The sequence below is a fragment of the Arvicola amphibius genome, chromosome 10 (assembly GCF_903992535.2).
Source record: "Arvicola amphibius chromosome 10, mArvAmp1.2, whole genome shotgun sequence".
NCBI lineage: Eukaryota > Metazoa > Chordata > Mammalia > Rodentia > Cricetidae > Arvicola > Arvicola amphibius.
The window spans coordinates 7,356,377-7,377,414 of record NC_052056.1 but is presented as its reverse complement, the minus strand read 5'-3'; the positions used below and the strand labels follow the sequence as shown (position 1 = coordinate 7,377,414).

At 38.9% G+C, this 21,038-nt stretch overlaps 1 protein-coding gene across 5 annotated transcripts in view; it reads right to left on the bottom strand.

Moving 5' to 3' along the window:
• Synj1 (synaptojanin 1) overlaps positions 1 to 21,038 on the bottom strand; it is a 77,471-nt gene that overhangs the window by 25,197 nt on the left and 31,236 nt on the right. For all 5 annotated transcript variants that reach the window (XM_038344746.1, XM_038344743.1, XM_038344742.1 and 2 more), the window contains exons 7-17: positions 20,299 to 20,360; positions 19,432 to 19,528; positions 18,476 to 18,645; positions 17,448 to 17,529; positions 15,315 to 15,467; positions 12,869 to 13,034; positions 7,886 to 8,077; positions 5,806 to 5,890; positions 2,579 to 2,719; positions 2,289 to 2,481; positions 1,885 to 2,043 (exon numbers count right to left, since the gene is read on the bottom strand). In XM_038344746.1, the coding sequence (XP_038200674.1) occupies positions 1,885 to 2,043; positions 2,289 to 2,481; positions 2,579 to 2,719; positions 5,806 to 5,890; positions 7,886 to 8,077; positions 12,869 to 13,034; positions 15,315 to 15,467; positions 17,448 to 17,529; positions 18,476 to 18,645; positions 19,432 to 19,528; positions 20,299 to 20,360 (1,500 nt within the window). The remainder of the gene's footprint in view (positions 1 to 1,884; positions 2,044 to 2,288; positions 2,482 to 2,578; positions 2,720 to 5,805; positions 5,891 to 7,885; positions 8,078 to 12,868; positions 13,035 to 15,314; positions 15,468 to 17,447; positions 17,530 to 18,475; positions 18,646 to 19,431; positions 19,529 to 20,298; positions 20,361 to 21,038) is intronic.

Here is a 21,038-nt window from a genome sequence, read left to right as displayed (position 1 = left end):
GGTGAAAGGGTCAATTGATCCCTTTGAGGTCGCAATCCACAGGTTGAGAACCAATGCACTAAAACAAGGGACACCTACCAGTGCTCACACCATATCCTCAGAAAAGTAATGCCCCCAGCAACAATCAACTGTCAATGGCTCCCCCATAATGTGTGCAATGTTATGTTTTGTGCAGGTAGCTACAGCTTCTGAGTTCATGAATGCCACAGCTGTGCCCTTGAATTAACATGATGTATGATCTAGGATGAATACTCAGTGTCTTATTCTCTGCACTCTGGCAGTTATGCATCTTCCTACTGACTGCCGACACTGTAAGAAGTAGCATCAAGGCTAGAGCAACCTAAGTCTGTTGGTACTGGGAACTGACCTGACTAAGATGTGTGTGTGTGTGTGTGTGTGTGTGTGTATGTGTGTGTCTGCACATGTGTGCAGGTGTCCATGGAGCCAGAATTGAGCTTTGGGACCAGGGTTATCTGATAGAACAGCAAGAGTTCTTAACCACGGAGCCATCTCTCTAGTCTTACACTTTTATTTTTATGTGTTGGATAGTTTCCTACAAAGTATCTATCTATGCAGTGAACACTTCTAACAGAACTGAGTAACAACAACCGCCCCCCAACCCTAGCATGTAACCTTTTGCTATCACTTAGCCTTCCATTAATGAAAATTTACAAACATGAGTAAAAGGAAATCACGCTGCTCTATGAGACACTCAAAACTCTATGAAGACTGGAATTGTAGCTCAGGAGTAGAGCATGTACCTCAAAAGCATGAGGACCTAGGTTCAATCCCAGTCTAGTCCCATCTTTAAAAACAGAAGATGATACCAGATTCTGGGAGTCGTCTAGCCTGATACCGTACTCTGAAATAATGAAGATGATGTCTACAAAAGGTGAAGCTGTCACCCAGGTGTAAGAACTCAGACCTGATGATCCCAGGCACCACACCAGTGTCCTCCAACCACGTCTGCTTAACTTGTGATTCCACATTACTATCATCCCCTAAAAATTTTAAGCCTTCTGTTTGAAAGCACATCTTATAAACACATGGATGTATTTTTCTTCCTAGGAATAATTATATACTTTTTTATAATTTTTCTCTTCCCCCTCCTTTCTTATTTCTAATCTTTCATTCTTTCAAGAAAAAAATAATTCTGTGTGTTTAGCCACAGGTACAGTTCCCAATAAACACAGAAACGGAATAAGAAATATGTTTGTTAAAATTCATAGTCTTTTACAATTTTTATTTATTGCATGCTTGTAATTTTATGTGTATGTTGAGTGAGCAAGGCATGTGTGTGCACAGGACACATGTGGAGGTCAGAGGACAACTTTTGGGAGTTGGTTCTCGCCCTTCACTCACTGAGACAGGACTTATCTTGGTCTCCAGGGCAGCATACCCCAGGCTGGCTGTTCCACAAGCTTCTGCAACTGGCTGATTCTCTTGTATCTACCTCCTATCTACCCGCGGTTACAGGTGCATGTCACTGCACCAGGGTTTTCACCTGGGGCTTTTCGTGTAGGTTCTGGAGAGCAAATTTGGATCTTCAGAATTACATGGAAAGTGATTTAATAAACCCCCAACCCATCTCTCTGGCTCCCCAATCTTTTTACTTTCTTTCTTTTTATTTAAGAAGAAAATCTTATATTTCCTTTTATTTCTGTGCATGTGTTTATGCCTACTTTTCTACTTGTATACCATGTAATGGGCATCTGCCTGCCTACAAAGGCCAGAAGAGGACACTGGACAATTACAGGTGGTGTGAGCTCTCAGTGTGTGGGCACTAGGTACTGAACCTGGGAAGTTCACATAGCTGCTGAGCCATCTCTCGAGCCTTCCAAAAGTCCCCTTTGTAACACAACTATCTTCCCAATATGTTCTTACCTGCCCCGCATTTTTCTGATTGATGAGTTGGTCCCCAGCTATAAGAGAATCCCAATTTTGCTGTCTTATGAGCTCTTTAACTTCTTCATTAGGAAGATCAATTCGATAGTTGAAATCACCACACCAAAATACATAGTCGTGGGAAAATAGCATCCTTCCCTGGAAACACGAGATGGCACTTGAAGTTCAAAACAACATTTTAATGTGTTCACATTATTTCTTTGCTTCAGATGTGCCTGCCACTATCACCACTGTTTCTTGAGCCAATAGACAATGACAAGTAGATGGCACTGCTGATGTTTCTGAGAATTGCTTTAAATCTTCAGAACTGGTGACATAAAATGTAGGGTAAATTAAAATAGAATCCAAAGGTTTATCTTAAAGAATAAACAGTAGAAGCTTACCATGGGAAAACTCAATTTCCGTGCTATTTCTACAAAATCTTCATTTCTCTCTTTGACTTGAGACTGTCCTGCAGCAAAGTGGCTACAGACAAAGCACAGGCTGGTGGTGTGGAAGAGCATTCGGATCGCAACTGCTCCCTTATTTCCAGTTGCGCCTCCCATCCCAGTCTTCACTGTGTCCACCGCAACGTCCCTGTAAGACATAATTACAATGAAAGAGATGACATCACGCACTCTAGGGCTGTCCTTGTCATCCAGTGAGAAAAGCCACAGCAGTGTCTGTCACTAACCTGATAAAAGGAGCATGCTGTGGTCTGATAAAAACAAACAGGCAGACACCCACCAGCTGCTCCGAAGCCAGCAGGACGTACTTGTTGTCTCTGGAGATGGTCTTCTGCAGCTCCACTGCCCACAGCTTCTGGTTTGTTGTGCTACCAAAGTATTAAAGAGGAAATCTTTAGGAAGATGCCACACTTTTATACATCTGATTTCTTAAAAAGAAGAAAATCTCATGCATGTTTTACTTCCATTAAAAAGAAAAATCTGAAGCTTAACCAAAATAATACAGCATTTCAATATCTACTGTAGAACTCCTCTATGAGGAGAGCTGGCTTACCATGTAAAGGTGCCACTGCCAACCCTGATGACCTGAGTTCAATCCCCATGACCTCTGGGGAAGGAGAACTGACCCTGAAGTTACCCTCTGACCTGTGCATGTACACCACTGCACATGTGTGCCTTCGCACGCACACACAACACACAGATGCTAAAATGAAAGAAAAAAACCTACCAAGAAATAAAACAAAACAAAGGAGATAGGAAATGACATAAGGTGACATAAATGACATAAATGACATAAGGTGAGTGGCTCAGCAACGCTTCACACTTCCGTCTCAAGTATTACTGGGCTCACGGAGATAGACACCTCTCCATATCACCGCATCTCCCCCAGCTCCAGTTTTCTATTCATGAATTTAAATTTATTTAATTAACAACTACTCGTGTGTGTGTAAGAGTATGTCATGTAAGTGTAGGCACTCAAAGAGGATAGAGAAAGGACCAGAACTCCTGGAGACAGAGGTGGCTGTTGCGAGCCACCCTATCTGGGTGCTGGTAACTGAACTCTGTTTTTCTGGAAGAACAGCAAAAAAATCTTAACCGATAACTTATCTTTCCAGTCCCTTAAGCTAATTTTTTAAAAATTTCTTTTCAATAATTTATCATGGAAAACGAGTTTAAAAACCTGAAATAGGTAACTGTAAAGTAAGTCATGATATAACCAATTATTTAGCTTCAAAATCTCTCTCTCCCTCCCTCTTTCTTGTAAACCTGGGATACTGCAGACCAAGTCTAAGATAGACACCATTTCACTCATAATTACTTTGTATCTTTAATACAACGAACATTTTTATCTACACAACCACAATACCATCATCAATTTAAACAGTAATACTTCCTTAATATCCTTTAACACTCAGCTAGTATTTAAACTTCCCTTGTTTCCTAATAATGAAAGTCTTGCCATACTTGTTTCTTAGAACAGGACAAATATGGTCTCTACGATGCTATGGCCGTGCCTCTCACCCGCTCTTAGTCCTCCAATGTCCTTGACACTTTGCTTTTATAACGGCAACAAAAAAAAAAAAAAAAAAACCAAACCAAACCAAACCAAAAACAATAACCACCAGACCACTAGTCTATAAAATGACAGCTGTCTACATGTGGCTAAGGTGTTCTTGTGATGTCTTACCTTGTCTCTTTATATTTCTTTATGCTGACTGGTATAGGAATGCGATTAAACAACTGACTATCTATTGGCCCAAAACTTGCATTTTTAAGTAAAGGCTAAGAATTTTGTAAAATCTGTATTAGCTACTGTGATCTTTGCAGTTTCTAAATATTTAAAGATTTTGTTGAAATAAATATTGATGATCCCAACCAAAACAGTACATTCACACCAGACAAATGTATCAGAATTAGGAGACCTAGTCAGTAAGCTTCTGTGAATGACCGATACGCAGTGTTACACGATCACGCCGTGGTAAAGACCACAGGCGTTAGTACAGCAATGACACAAGCGGCCCTCTCATCAGTGCGGGAGCAGCGCCTCACAGTAAAGAGGGCGGGCTACTCCTGTGAGGCACCCATGTGCAGTTCCCAGCACCCAGAGGATGGTTCACAACCATTTGTAACTCCAGTTTTATGAGGAGCTGATGCCTTCTTCTGACCTCTTGCAGTCAGTGTCTGCACGAGGGACACTTTTTTTTTTTGGTTTTTTGAGACAGGGTTTCCTGTAGTTTTTAGAGCCTGTCCTGGAACTAGCTCTTGTAGACCAGGCTGGCCTCGAACTCACAGAGATCCGCCTGCCTCTGCCTCCCAAGTGCTGGGATTAAAGGCGTGCGCCACCACCGCCCGGCTGACAAGGGACACTTACATACATGCAGGCTAAACACTCACACACATACGAATGACTATATCTTTTTTAAAGTTCACAACAAGGTTTCAAGGTTGCCAGGTAACCTTTAACTACCACTTGTTGAGTTTTGATGTATTACCTGGCAGAGGAGACATTTTCTAGAAAGGTTATTAAAGTGTTTTATCTAAATATATATGTAGTTTTTCTTCACATAATTCTCTCAGAACAATAGTGAAATATGGAAGTACATGAAGAAGTATATGGTACTCACCCAGTTATCTTAATGCAGATATTAAGCAATTAGTAAAAAACCAATAAAACAATGCCATGCTTCCCAATAAACTTTGGATTTAGAAATGTTAAGAAGAAGAAGAAAAGACATTTATTTTAACTATAATGGAATCTCTATTGTTACTGTATTTATTTTAAAAGTTATTTCTTTGTGTGGATGTGTGTGTACAAAGGTATGCACACTATAGTACACATGTGGAGATCACAGGACAACTTTGTAGATCTGGTCTCTCTACTCTTTTTTTTTTGAGGGGGATAGGACAGTTCAAGACAAGGTTTCACAGTAGCTTTGGGGCCTGTCCTGGAACTGGCTCTGTAGACCAGGCTGGCCTTGAACTCACAGAGATCTGCCTGCCTCTGCCTCCAAGTGCTGGGATTAAGGATGTGTGCTACTCCCCAGCTCCTTCTACTTTTTTTTAAAAGATTTTATTTATTTATTATGTATACAACATTCCTTCCTTGCATGCCAGAAAAGCACCAGATCTCATTATAGATGGTGGTGAGCCACCATGTGGTTGCTGGGAATTGAACTCAGGACCTCTGGAAGAGCAGCCAGTGCTCTTAACCTCTGAGCCATCTCTCCAGCCCCTCCTTCTACTTTTTATATTGGTTTCAGGGATCAAACTTAGGTTGTCAGATTAGGAGAAAAGCCATCTTGTCTGCTCCTATTATTTTTAAAATAAGTATAATTTTCAGTCTTAATTTCTAATCTAGTATCAGTTTAGGTTTAGAAAGATTCTCCCACCACTTACAGGCAGCACGACAGTGACACCCCTCCCTGGCCCCCAGTGCCTCCATCAGCGAGCTTACCTTGCATTCACAATGTTCCCAGCATTCAACTCCACCATTTCTTCAAAGCCAATTGCAAATATATCAGTTGGTTTACTTCTTTTATCTATAATTAAGGATCCGAAAATACCTTTAAATATAGCATTGGTCAAATAGCAACCTCACCCAATAAAACACAATCCCAGGTGACATAAAAATCTTTTTGTAGCTAGGTGGTGGTGGCACACACCTTTAATCCCAGCACTTGGGAGGCAGAGGCAGGTGGATCTCTGTGAGTTCAAGGCCAGCCTGGTTGGTCTACAAGAGATAGTTCCAGGACAGCGAGGGCTACACAGAGAAACCCTGTCTCAAAAAAAAAACATAAAAAAACAAAAACAAAACCCTTTTTGTGTTTTCAATTTAACCAAATTTATATTAAAAACAAAAATTCAGCAGTGAGCTACATTACTTTAAATTTACTTTCTACTAAAATACCTTAAGTCTGTTTAAGATTATTTTAATGATCCTTAAGAACTAAATAAAATCCCTTAAAAATAAGGTATGTAGCACTGAAAACAGGAATGGCCACTTCTCAGAGGCTGAGTGAATCAATCCTGCAGTTAAAGGAATCACTCTAACAGTGACTCAAGACTGCAACTATTAACTGGCTTGGGGCTGTGTGCCAGACTCAAGCCCACGGCTTCTCACCATCACACAACACGTGGTAAAGCAGAGCTCTTGCCCTTTGTTACAGATGGGAAATAGGAGCTTTACGGGAGCTAGAAACTTGCCAGAGACCACACATATGATGCAGCCTGACATACAGACACTGGAATCCAAAGGACAGAGCTCAGCTCCTGACTTTGGCATACTGGTTGCAAGATCCTTCTGGATTTTAGGCTCTTCCTCCATGAAATTGGAATAACAGCCTCAATGTAATGGGTCTGCTATGAGATTAAATATGTGAAAAACATAACTATTATAATGGTTTTATGATTATTCTATTTCTTGGATTAATGTAACTGTAAAGGGCCTAATTTTAATAAAATATCTGGGGGAAATTCCAAAAGCTAAAACATGATTGATGAAAAATTACTTAAAAAGGAAAATTTCCAACTCACACAATTTCCTATACACAGCACCTTCACATTGGGAATTATATACTATTTTTAAAGGAAGTTTGAGTTGATTCTTAAGTTCCCGTTTCTAATGACCATGGTAACGTGGAAGGTTCTGCTGTGAACAGCTTGGTGACAGAGTCTTTAATTTATCCCTTACGTGCCCGTGTGGGCACATGTGCACCATGTCTGTGCAGATCCTTACGTGCCCGTGTGGGCGCACGTGCACCATGTCTGTGCAGATCCCCATGATGAAAGAGCAGCCGCCTCTTTCTGAACCCTTCTACAACCAAGTTATTACAATTTCTATAAAATTGCTCATGACCCACCCTGGAAAATGGAGCATTCTGGACTTTAAAAATGAAATACAAACTATCAACTACAAAATAATCCTGGTTCTTGTCTGTTCAAATACAAACAGAAGTAGTTTCTCTTGCATGTGTGCTGCCCTCAAAGGCATCTATATATACATGAATCCTGATTTTCTGAGAAACTGGCCAAAAAAAAAAAAATTCAAATTTTCTATAACTTTTTGTTTTATTTTGAGTCAAAATTTTACTGTGTAGCCCAGGCTTGCCTAAAGCTTCGGGCAATCCTCTGTCTCTGTTACAGGTGTAAGCCCCAAGCCCAGCGATACCACTGTTTATCACTAAGTAGAAAATGTCTAGAAGCCGGGCCGTGGTGGCGCACGCCTTTAATCCCAGCACTCGGGAGGCAGAGGCAAGCGGATCTCTGTGAGTTCGAGACCAGCCTGGTCTACAAGAGCTAGTTCCAGGACAGGCTCCAAAGCTACAGAGAAACCCTGTCTCGAAAAACAAAAACAAACAAACAAACAAAAAAAAAGAAAATGTCTAGAAATAACAGCTCAGGTAAAACTTCATAAGATTTAACCTAAGAAATGCTGGCTTTCAAACTAACAAAAGAAGCCCAAGTTTCTTTGCTAAATTAGTGAAGTGTCACACTGCAGTCAGGACTTTATTAAACCCCTGATATAAAAATCCAACCTTGAAACTCCTGGATGCCAGCTAACTTGGGAGCATCGAGAAGCCAGTCCGTGAGCGTCTGGTTCTTAAATGCTATGCTGCGGAACTGCTTTCCACCATTCACATTCCAGGTTCCAACACACACTCGAATCTTCTTGGGTTTTGAGTATTTGTAGAAGTTTTCACACATGTTCTTTAAGACTTTGGAAGATGCTAATTAAAAATAAGATGCAAGAGAATGTTAGCTGCAGTAAACCAATTGAAAGGGTGTTATTCATTAATAGATATCTGGAAAATACAATTATTGTCACAAGCACAAATAAAGGGCATGCACAGGCACAAGGAAGAGATCAGCTTTGAATGCCAAGCCCAGCCAGAGGCATTAACCACACTGAGCCAATGAATAAAGACTGAACATAAAAACTACTACAGAATGACTTTAGTAACATAAAGCATGCAGGCGTAACAGTTCTGGCTCAATGGTATGCAGGTTTATAATACATAAAGCCTAAAAGCCATATTTTTTAGGAATACAGCAACTGACTTATAAGACAATTTTATTAAGAGTATGGTAAATATAAATGTTGTTTCTCCCTAAACAAAGATACTTAGAACCATCTACATTTAAGATTCACATTACTGACAGGAGGATTGATGAACAGTGCCTCCCTCACGAAAATGAGTATTAGGGAAGAAAACGAGATGCTGAAATGAAATCACTACCGAATGCAAATGCTTCCCACCTTGCTGAGAGGAGCTCAAGTGCTTAGCAGCGACCTGCAGGGGGCTCTGGTCTTTCTATCCTCATCTTTGGCCATTCTGCTCACCAACCACTCAGCCATGCTTTCTTATCAGGCTTGCTCCTATTACAAAGCAGCCAGACTGCACTCCCCACAGCCTGCAATGGCCACCCCTTCCTTCTTCAGCTCTTTACTGTTCAACAAGCTCCTCTGATCCCTTAGTTAAAACTGTGCTATGCTTTCGGGGACCACTGTCCACTCTTGCTTATTTCACATAATCTTTTATATTTTACCAAGTAATATCACTTCAGTATGTTAGTTATTATTTTATGATATCCAAAACTAACAGTACTCTGAGCAACTGGGATTGGGAAAGGTAAAACATTAGTATCATGAACACAGTCTTGACGTCTGAGCCCCTGGAAGGAACTGAAGATTTATTTGCATGGTAACCATGTCTGCGTTGCTGTAGGACAGCTGTGCACTGTGAAGATGCAGTGCTGTGACTGGCTTAATAAAGAGCTCAACAGCCAATAGCTGGGTTGGAGGCACAGGCAGGACTTCTGGGCAGAAAGAGAAAGAGGAGGAGGAATCTAGATGCTCAGAAAAAGTAAAAGGCATGAAGGATGTAGGATGGGTAGTAAGGAGATGAGGTAAAGAGCCACTAGGTAAAACATAGGTTAATATAAATGAGTTAATTTAAGTTATAAGAGATCATGGAACAAGCCTGAGATAAGGCTGAGCTTTCATAACTAATAAGTCTCCATGACATTATTTGGGAACCAGCTGGTGGGACAGAGAAAGACTCATTACACCACTGTCTTGAGAGAAGATGTGTACATTTCTAAACCTCTTCCTATCTGGTTTGATTATTTATAGAGGTGACTGGGTGATAACAAAAGCAGGTCATTTTTTTCTGTTCTGTCAATACAGCTACCATTTTCTATTATTATGGATATCACTGAACTTTAAACTAAAGTCACTGTCACTGTGAAAACCCCATTAAAATCCACTCAATGCCAAGATAGATGTCAATTCTGTGATTGTACAGCTTAAAGAATTGAGCAAAACAGTAACGACATGTGAATAAAGCCAGGCTGCCATCTTGCTTGAATTAACAAGGTCAAATCACTTTATAAATAGAGTAAGAAGGTAAAGCATAATCTTAGTTTATCCTTAACATGTTTTGGCACCTTAATGTGCTTAAAGAAATGAGTCTGCTAAAGCCACAGATGTCTGTCTCTAACACCATACCCTTACAGAAGTGATGCTCATTATATAACCCAGAGCCTGTGCTCCCTCCGACTTTCCTTTAAAACAAACAAGCAGCAGTTTCTCAGAAGAGCCACAATGGTAACCAGGCAAAACACCCTAGGAAGGGGAAGAGAAGATACTATTTCAGCTAAATTTCTGGGAAGACTTTAGTCCTGTTTTGTCCTGTTTGCTACAGATTCACCTTTAAAGACAAGACCATAAGCCACAGAGAATGAAGAGATGAAATTCCTATGAACACACAGGCAAGGAAAAGAGGAACTGCCTTAAGCACTGCCAATGCACCTGCTCTGACTTGCGCACAGCACTGTGCTGGCTAAAGTGAACAGGTCTCAGATTTCATCTTAGTGCAGGTCTGTAGATAAAGAAAACAAGCCATCCACAAAGCAAGAGAATGAATGCTGCAAGGTTATAAACAGCACGAGCACTATCTGAATCAATGCAAAACAGTCCAGTTTAGAACTTGTCCTGCAGTCTCTGAAGAGCAGGATCTAATGATAACGTTCACGGAAATATAAAGTGATTTAATCTAGCTGAATTTTCTTTCACTGCCGTAAGCCTGTGATGCAGAAAGGCAAAATATCCTGGACATTTTTTCCTGAATAAAGTACTTAATTTCTGCCCACTTAAATTTTTTACTCAGAGTAAAACATTAATTTATCCTGTAATATCATGAAGATAAAATTATATCTGTATGTGCACATTAGTTTTAGAAAAATAAAGGTTGCTTTTATTTATACATTGATTTTTCTATACTGTACCTGACTGTAATGTCTGTTCAGAAACTATGGATGCATCAAGAAGAAAACAAAAAATCATTAGTAAAACAATAAGTTACATTTAATGCCTGGCGTGTCACCTAAGAAAATCCTGAGATGGCCTTACTCATTTCTTTCATGTTGACAACTCGAATTTGTTTTTTTTTTGAAGCTATAACACCAAACACAATAAATAGCAATAGCTGATACAAACCCATGTGTCTGCCCTGACCCAGTGAGGTCCACTGCTTCACAACGTGAAGGTCCTCCTCTTCCAGATGATTGTGTGTGCATATGTGCATGTGGGTATGTATTTATGGGTATGAAAATCTAAGACATGGAAATGTATGTCTTAATACATAACTTTTAATATTCTTTTTCTGGGACTCACCAGTCGATAAGTACCATCAGTTCAGCTAAAACAAGACAAGTGCGTTCTAAAGGCACCAACTACACTATACAAAACTCTGCAAAGTCCTGTGGCTCTAAAAGCTCCTGGGAAAATTGGGGTTGGAGAAATCACACGTGAAAACATCAAAGGTGACACACCAAAGAAGAAAAGAACCTAATTTTAAAAGCAGCATAGTATGTGTATGTAAAATGGTCATAAAATTCATGACTATATAATGTAAGGCACTACATCTTTAAAAAATATGAAGTTGGCTTGTAGAAATGGGCATCAGAAGGGCATAACCATTACGAATGGTAGCTGAAGGGTTATTAGAAAATGGATGGAAATCTGAAATATCAGATGTGGGTGGGTATGGTTCAAACACACGTTGAACTGCAGAAGGGATATGTTTAAGGTTTGTGCATATGGCTATGTATGTTTTATTTATCTGGACCCACATTGCTTCTGCTTGGTAGTTTTCTGCATTTGCCTGATGTCACTTGCCAGCAAAGTCACGCATAAGCTCATGCAAAATTAGCATCATGTTCACATCATTACCTAATGTGTCAACCACACTGGAACAAGTTCTCAGTCTCACACCGAGCATGGCAGTGGACCGACTATTTTTGAGAGGCACATTACACATGGTGAGATGGGCAGGAACCTAGACACCTGAGGCTTAACCTGGGGAGTAACTGAGGTTCTTTGTTCCGCCTCTTCCTTCACACACTTCCTTTCAACTGTTGCTTATTAATGCCTCCGCATCAGAGCAGGCACGGCGACAAGAGGTGACAAAACAGTCAGCCAGTCTCGACTTTTGGAAGCCAGGAAGAAGTCAAGTCTGAAGTTCAAAGATGTAGTAAGCATCAGACTTTTCTTTTAGTTTTGAGTAGGTCCCAGCCCCCATGCCTGCTTTTCCATCCCTGAGAAGCTGCTTGTAATGAAATCTGACAGTGTCCCATGTAAACTATAGAACTTTCCCATGTGGAGACTGTGTGTGGCAAGGTCTAAGGCTAAAAAGAACAGAACTAGGAATCTAATTTAACTTGTCAACTATTCCTCAATAAAGCTGGCAAGGGGCAGGAGATCTAACCTATTATATGTACAAGGAATGTTGAATTTCCTCATAATATTGCTTTTAGGTACTCATTAACATGAAAAGTTCACATTTTTTGATATTAGTAAAAAAATATACAATAAAAGGGAAAAAGCCACCATGGGAAAAAGGCTACTTTGAAGGCTATATATTTATGTCAAATATTAAGACAGAAAATAGCAGTTAGAAAAAAAAAAGAGAGAAAATAGCAGTTAGTGGCTACTACTTTAAACTGTTACTATGACTTAAGCTGATTCAGACAATAACAACCAAAGTTAGGATGTGGTTACAGAAATATTTGTGGTGTTCATGAAAAATTAGCCAATACAGATAAAGGGTTGTCTCAATAAAGCCCTGCCTATGTAATTGGATTACTGAATGCTCTAAGTGCTAGCTTTTAGTCTATAGACACCTGCCTTGTGTTGTTAGCAGCACATATAGCACAAAAAGCCCCAGTTATAATCTGCAAAAGAAAGTACACACAGTGTTCAGAAAAACAAAAACAAAAAAAAAATTCAGCCAGTTTGTGGCTAAGTGTCATTGATAGCATTAACATGTGACAAGAGAAAAATCTTAACTAGAGAATGCTATTTCAAAAAAACCACTTGTACAGAAATTCCTTCCAAAATGATTTCAAGTAAATCAATGACAACCTAAAAACTTCTCATGTCAGTAAGTTTCGATTTACTTTTTGGACATTTTAGGATTATAACTAAATGAAGTAAGTAAAGTATTAAGTGTGCATACCACGCAAACTTCCAGTGGTTAGAAGGGCTCGGGCTTTGTCAGCTAAGTCACTGTTCAGAGTATTTCCGAGGAGCAGGACATCGATAGCTTCCTGCTTGGAGCTGTCGAAGAAGTTGTTCTGGATGGTTCTGGTGACAGAGCGCGCACCGTCTTTTAACTTTCCAGCCTGTGTGGGAGAGAGGAGCATGGGCCCTTGCTCAGGATACTGCTGATTTTACCCAATGTGTATTTTGCAATTTTAAATTGATTCCATAAAATTCTAGTATTAAAAAGGTCCTAATTATTATCTTTTAAATCTATAACTACATTAAAAGGTTTTAAAATGTAACTGTTCCCTCATAGTCTGCATAAAGAAAATAATAAACTAACCACTGCAGCCCATCTAGTAATATATTGAGCAGTAAATCCATCATCACACATTTATTTGAATTAAGACGATTCCTTTCTACATCCTAACTTTTAAATGTTACGATGGGCTGGATGAGAAAAGGCAGGAGGGAAAAAGAATGATATACTGAACTCACAACTCCTAGAAAACCTTCTAAGTGCTTTGATGCATAAAAATTAAATTGCTCCCCAATAATTCAAGGCTAGTTAAAAACAAAACTGAACCTAAAATCAAAGGTCTGGTTAAATAATTTTTTACATTTCATAAATATAAATACATAAATTTTAGTTCACATATTAAAGACATTGTATTGCCTATACAAATAAGTCGAGAAAATAAATACCTACTCCAATACTGAGAGGGCTGATCACAACTTTTAATGAACAGGTATTTCACTTAGGCATATTATCAGATAATATTTATTTTGATCCTATAAACTTTTGACTGCCAAAAATAATTTTGGTTTGTAATGTATTATTTTCTTTCATCCCTTCAAAAAATAACAGTAATTACAGGCTGCTTTTACAAAATAAGGAGACAATTTCTAATGTGCCCCAAATGCAATATGGCATTAAATCATTATTGTCATGTAATATATAAAACGATGCTATCGAAGAAAGAACACTCACCATTCACATTATCGGCAATTAATCAAAAGGAGCCAAGAGAAAGGAAAAGAAAGAGCAGTTCAGGTGTTAGATTTTAGCTCAATTCATACTAGTATATTTAACATTAATATATAAAGATTTTGTATCTATATATTATGTTAAAGATAAGAATACTGAAAATATGTGCAACTTCTGCACATATACTGTCCTAGTCACAGCAGAAACAAAGCAGAAGCACATAAAAGAATATTTTAAAGCGACAGTTGGAGAATCGGTTTTTAATAAGAAGAATTATGCTATTTAAAAGGAATAAATAAAAAATCAAGCAATTTCAGGTTTTCAAAAGAAAGCAGTGTTTAGGGGTGAAAGTCTGTAACATGGCTAAGGGATGAAGGTGAGGGCCAGTACTTGCAGCAGAGGCAGACTGAACATAAAGACTTGAGATGATGAACAGTCTTCATGGAACCTCAGCTGCTATGCTGCTGCTCATGAGACCATTAACACAACTAACATTTTCTCTTTTTGTTGACTGTTTTGGTGGTTTGTTTTGTTTTGTTTTAAACTTGGTTTTGTCAGGCCTGCTACTCAATATATAGCCTAGGTTGGCCTTGAACTTGCTACAATCCTCCTCTCTCAACCTTTCTAATTCTGGGATTATAGGTATGAAACACCATGCCTAGCTAAATGTTCTCATTTTTATTCAGATATAATTTGAGGAATTGTAGAGATTTTGAATAAATTAAATTAAGGCCAGGGTCCCTTAAAGAGTTAAACAATATTAAGTACATGGAATCACAAAACGTATTCCAAATATAGCCCCAAATCCTACAACAAAGGCCAAGTACGAGGCAGGAAAGAACCCTGAAGCTAACACAAGCAGCTACAAGTGCTGGTGAGACAGCATCGTAAATAAGTCCACATCCCTACCTTTACTGCAATGATAGCTCCCTTTTAAAACACACAAGCAGAAAGTACAAAATTAGCGATTAAGCCCACATATACAGGGTTCATTCCTCTGCTTGTATAAATCGGTGACAGACTGTATGTCCATCCACTATTTGTGACATACCTCTCAATAGAAGCACTGTGTCAAATGCAGGGGACACAAAGAATGATGAGACAGGATACTTTAACAGGACTATGGATTTTTTAGAATCAATATATAAACAATGTAAAAAGTAAAAGAGATGCACAATCTTAAGTCATATAAAATTATACACACACATACATCTATAATGGATTATCTAAAAGTACACGCAAGCCTGAGGACTAAAGAATTCCCTATGTTGCATTTAGGAGGGTCTACAACTGTGTCAGAGGGGACACAGAAGCATAAGGAGGCAATCCTAAAACACGCCAGTTAACTTAAAAACCCATCATTTAAAATGTCATTTCAAAACTCTCTGGAGAGGAGAGAGGTGAAATTGACGCCTGGCAGCTACGGCTCTACCTTGGCCTTCCCTTCAAGGGCTCCGGTGCCCGCATAGATCTTACTGATGGAGTCACCGTTCACAGACCACATGGACCGGAAAACCTCTTGGAAGCGAGTCACCAGCTGAGGCTTCTCAGCCAAGCCCAGAGCATCCAGCTGTTTAGTTAGCATCTGAAGGGACAAATGAGGATATTTAAGGTAAATGAATAAATATATTTGCATATAATTACATTTATTTTTATTTAAATGTATATTCACTGTAATGTGACTTTTTACAACTATTAGAATTAAACTTAAAATTTATAAATATAGGACTTTGAAAGCATTAACACCTTATTGGGCTATGTTTACCACTATTTCAATTTTTAAGGTAAAACTTATAGTTTTAAGGTAAAATATCATTTCAGTAAATTCAAAAGAGATGTGAATTTGAAAATCTGAGAAGTAATGTCCCTTAATTAATCTTGTAGCCATTCCTGCAGTCAGATCAACGTGCCTCCCTCACTGGAAATCAAGCTAGTCCCCAGTATGCAGGAGAGCAGGGAACTACGTCCCGAGTTCACCTAAGCATATGCTCCAACTCTGTATTTTTGGACTTCATTCTGGAAACTCAGGGAATTAAGGGTGGGTGATCAAGAGAAGAGGGGGCAGTGAGAAAGCCATGGCAGCTTTCCTGTGTGGAGGCAATGCTGATGACAGGTCTAAAACAACTGTGGGGAGCCAACGGCACAATTTCAAGGGCCTTTGGGCAACAAACCCTCTACCCCGGAAGGCAATAAAAGCATTCCACAAGCTACTGATCTTTACTCTACGGACTCTAGCCTGGACTTCAGCAGCCGGGAAGCAATGTCTGTTCCTCTTACTGATGCCTGCACGTCTACGAAACTCCTTCCTATTTGCTTCCTTCATCTCTATTAGGTGTAGCAACTATCTATAATTACAAAAGATTTAGAAATATATAAAAGCCCCTCAGTAGGCTCATTTTATTACTCGGGCTTATGCTAGAGTTATTCTGTGTTCACATGGGGTATAAAAGGGTCTCCTTTATAGGTTAAACCTTTCAGTCTTTGAAGAAGTGGGAAAAACAAACTTCACTGCATTATTAGCTTGTCTAAGTTAGCAATAAATTTTGTAAGCAGTTAACCAAATGTGACAGTGGGGCACACTCTCACGTCACATTTCCAATAGTGAGTCAGCTAAGACGGACTATAAATGACGCTTGGTAATTAGGTCTAAAACCTTCTCTACGCTTGGGCAGATCCAGTCAATGAAAGCCAAGGCTTTGATCAGAGCTAAGCCAGGTGACCTCATCTAAATAAGACCTGCCTTCATTCACATCTTATGTGTCATATTTTTAAAAAATAAGATAAATGTCAATGATTGGTTTAAAAAAAAGTCAAAACAGTAAAATTTATTTACTTATATATCTGTGACCCAGAGAACTTTTTACAACTGGACTTTTACTTGAGACAGAAGTTGAGCTTCTGTAATTAATTAACTAATGCACAGGCCAAATTTAAGATCATTAACCAGAGAGTCTTTGGGGTGCTTGGAAACCAAGTCCTAATGCAGAGTGAATCCATGGCCTCCTTGTGACCCTGACTCAGTGGGCAGGGGAGACCCGGAAAGCTTGGCTGTTGTTCCAGTTTACTACGTAGCTGAGCCTGCAGTAAACTAAAACTAGTAAATCAATCAGCTTTAAGGCCTTAAAGGAAGCCTTGTCAATTTTCACTCTGTCTAGATATGGCGTTTTCAATGAACTTCTAGTAATTCATTAAAATCTGAAGCTTCTGACTTGATAATGCCCACCTAGATTGAGCTGCAAACTATCAAAAATATAACCCAATAGGAACATAGATGTATAAACAGATTCTCAACATTCTAAAATAAAACCTTGAAAGCATCAACAGAAAGTTTAAATCCATGCATACTGTTTCAGGAGAAAAGCCAAGAAAGCAATGGTTCCTCCAGTACACAAGCAGGTTTACAAGGGGCATGAGGCGGCTATGAGGACATGGAGGGAGAGGAAGGGAACTGTCAAGTCCCAAGAGTTGAGGGACGGGCAAGAAGTCCAAGTCTCTAGTAAGGCCTAGCTACAGACGTTTACATGAGCACTCAGGATACATATGGCATAAGCATTAATTTTTTTACCTCTAAGCCAAGAAATGCCTGCACACTGTTTGTTCTATCAAGACAATCCAAGCAGTTTGTTCGAACTGTACCACTCTGGCACCTGTAACAATTTCAATAAAGTTACATGACTCGTCTATAACATGAATAAAGCATGAATGAACAGACAGCAACAGAGATTATGAAAATCGAGTATCTATCTAGTTCCAACTTTCTATTATCACCATATTCAGACACAAAATAACAATGAAAATCTTAAACTGATAGCACGTACACACAGACCACATCTGCTAATGTTTTGTCATGCATTTTCATTACCTACCATAGGCTTATTTTTAATTAGGTCCACAGTTAGGAGCTAAATATACAGTCAGGTTTATAATCCTATAGTTCTTTCCACAAAAGTTTGGAATTTTGGGAATGATTATTTAAAACAACAACAAGCTCTTTCTCTTGACTGCCCCATAAAGCCACTGTGACATAGAAACTAAATCTGAAAAGTCAATAACTCTGAGTTTTGTTTATATGTCTTCTTCAATCTATAATCTGAACCAAAACCTTTCAATGTACTTTTTCCTTATTCCATATGAAAAAAACTAAGGATTTAAGTTACACTAATGCAGGCAATGACAAAGGTTTCCCTGTCTTTGCATGTAGTAGTCTTCAGTAGGGTGAAGAACTGCTAAAACCAGCTTTACTGGCAGCATGAAGCCTGGAACCAGGTGGAAGCAGCTCTAATGCTTCTAGCTATGAGACCTGGAGCAAGCCTATGTCTCATTCTCCTCGAATGCACAACCACACATCCTCCCCCAGACTGCAACTGACACAGAGACTAACGCACTGCCGTCCACAGTATGTTCTAGCTAAGGAAACTTTCTTCTTCTTATTTATTGAAATCTAGAGAAAAATAAGCATAACATAAAACATTAAAATACTTAAAATTCTAAACATCAATATAAAAAAGAAAATTTCAAAGTTTAATGTTAAGAATGATTATTAAGTTGTAGCAAAGTTCCAATTTATGGAGAAGAGAGATAGAACAGTCAAACCTTTGAACTTCACTGCCATCGAAATAAAAAAATCCATAATCTAGAAACTTCTGGACTTGAGGTTTGAGAATACTGTGCAGTTTCTCTGCCTTTCCTCCTTTAACCATCTGATGGTAGTCAAAAGACACCATGTGGACATCAGAAGCATGCTCAGAAGCTTTCAGATGGCTCTGAAAGGAAAGAGCACAGGCTCATGCAGGAGCTGGAGACCATCGCTATCACAGACACACACTCACATTCCAAGTGCGACGGAGTTATCTGAAATTTTACTAACCCCCAAAAACCTTCACGAACACTGGCAGCAAAAGGGAGAATTATTATTTTTTGATCCCTAATGGCATTTGTTGTCTAAAACCCCACACACTATCCCTAAGAGACTGAGTGGCATAATTAATTCAGGGAACCTAATTAATACTTTAGTTTGGATTAGAAAATGTAATAGCTTCCAATCACCAGTACTTTATTGTTATGATACAAATTTAGTAAGTACTTTTACCTACTACAGAATCTAAAATAAAGCACCTTACTTTGTAACACGAAGTCTAATCAGAGAGCAAAGATTCATCTTTAATCCTTCAATCAATACATATGTATATTTTTAAAGTTTACCATTAAAATATCATTCTTAAAAGCATGTTTAACAATAATTTTCTTGCAATCTTAAAAAAATAGCTAATTAGGTTATTTTTCCACTTAATGAGACTTCCTAATTTAAACCTTAGAAAATGGTTTCCAGTTTGTCTAGCATAGCTTCTATACCATAGTTTACACTGATCCATCATTGATTATTTTGCTTATGCTGTTTTCTAATAGCCTTAGAGAGTTGAAGGCATCACCACATACCTAATTTTAGTCTAGCAAGTTCTTTTCTTCCTAGGATAGTCTGATTACTTTGTTTTCTGTTTCCCACCTAGGTGACCATGGGCCAGAACAGAATATAAAGCAGGCACACTAACCTGGAAAGCCTTACTTAGCATATGTTCACCTTCCTTGGATCCAAGCAAATTTACTACTATTTGTTTACCATATAAATCCTTAAGTGTTCGAAAATGCCTATTGATAAAAGACATGAAATAGCAATTAAAATTATAGCCTTTCCCCCAGTAAATAGGAAACTCATAAAATTTTCTAAATTGGATACAAATCCATTCTACATGTCTCAAACCCCTGAATTTATAAAATTCAGTAAGTACAGTTTCCCCTCTGACTTATGGATGCCAAGACTCTCACCTTGGCTGACCCTGGAGCAGGCCAGCCTTCAGTTTACTATCTATCGTGAAGCTGACAATAGTCATGTAGGACACAGACCTTCTGATGACCATATATTTGAGGAGTATTCAAAGGGCTGCCTGACTAGCTTGAGCCTTTGGAGGCTCCCTTTATCTGTGGCTTTGCTTCCCATAGTTTCCATTACCTGAGCTCAACCAGGCTCTAAAAATGCTCCCACCTATACTTACTCTTTCCAGAGAGATGTTACATTCATGCATTCCTTTAGTACAGTACACTGTCGTAATTCTCTATTTTCAGTTGTTATTAACAATTTCATAAATGCATATGATATGATTAGTTCTTGTGTATCTCTCACACTGTGTCTAATCTATAAATCAAACATTAACATATTTACGTATGTTCAAGAGAAACTTCATTGTAAGGTGTGGTACGGTACACATGTATCCATGAGGATAAAATGTACTACTGAAAAAAAAGAAATTAAAAAGCAGAGAAAAGGAAAGATAATAAAAGGTTCTGCTATATCCAGAGATACCACACAAAGCAAATACAGTATGAGCCTCGTTGTAGTACACAAAAATCATCAGTTCTACCTGTCAAAAGCAGGTGCATTGGCTTCAAATCCCCTCGACATACGGACACGATGGGATCCCACCTTAGACATGAAAAAGATTTAATCATTACCCAAACCACTATCAACACAAAGAAGCATCAACATTCGCAATGCAAGCGGTCCATCAGTGACAGCGGATGGAAGGCCTGGGCCTCACTCATGGGAAATGTTGAGCATCCCAGGGTTCCCTACTCCTAGTTTCCAGACAAACTCTCATGTAAAAACAACAGTGGCCAGGCATTATGATATACACTTACAACACCCTACTGACTGGAAAACAAAACCAAAGAAACTTAGATTTAAGAAGTCATTCCAGAGCTTGGCGTTGTCTGTTGTGTGAACCATCTAATCTAGCATGCTAGCAAAGAAGGTTTCTCCAAATTTTATAACTTATAAGGCCTAACAGAGATAGAAAGAAGAAATATATAACCTGAAACAGCCAACACGTAAAATTCCTTTATTTCCATGACATAAAAGGAAGCTGGGTATAGTGGTACACTTGTTAATTCCAGCACTCAGGACCCAGGGATAGGAAGAATGACATTGGATTCAAGACTAGACTAGTCTACACAGCAAGATCCTGGCCAGGGATACACCATGAGGCCCTGTTTAAAAAGAAATAAATAACAAAACAGCTGAGTATGGTGCACACCTTAGATCCTAGCACTCAAGAAACAGAGGCAGACAGATCTCTGTGAGTTTGAGACCAGCCTGGTCTAC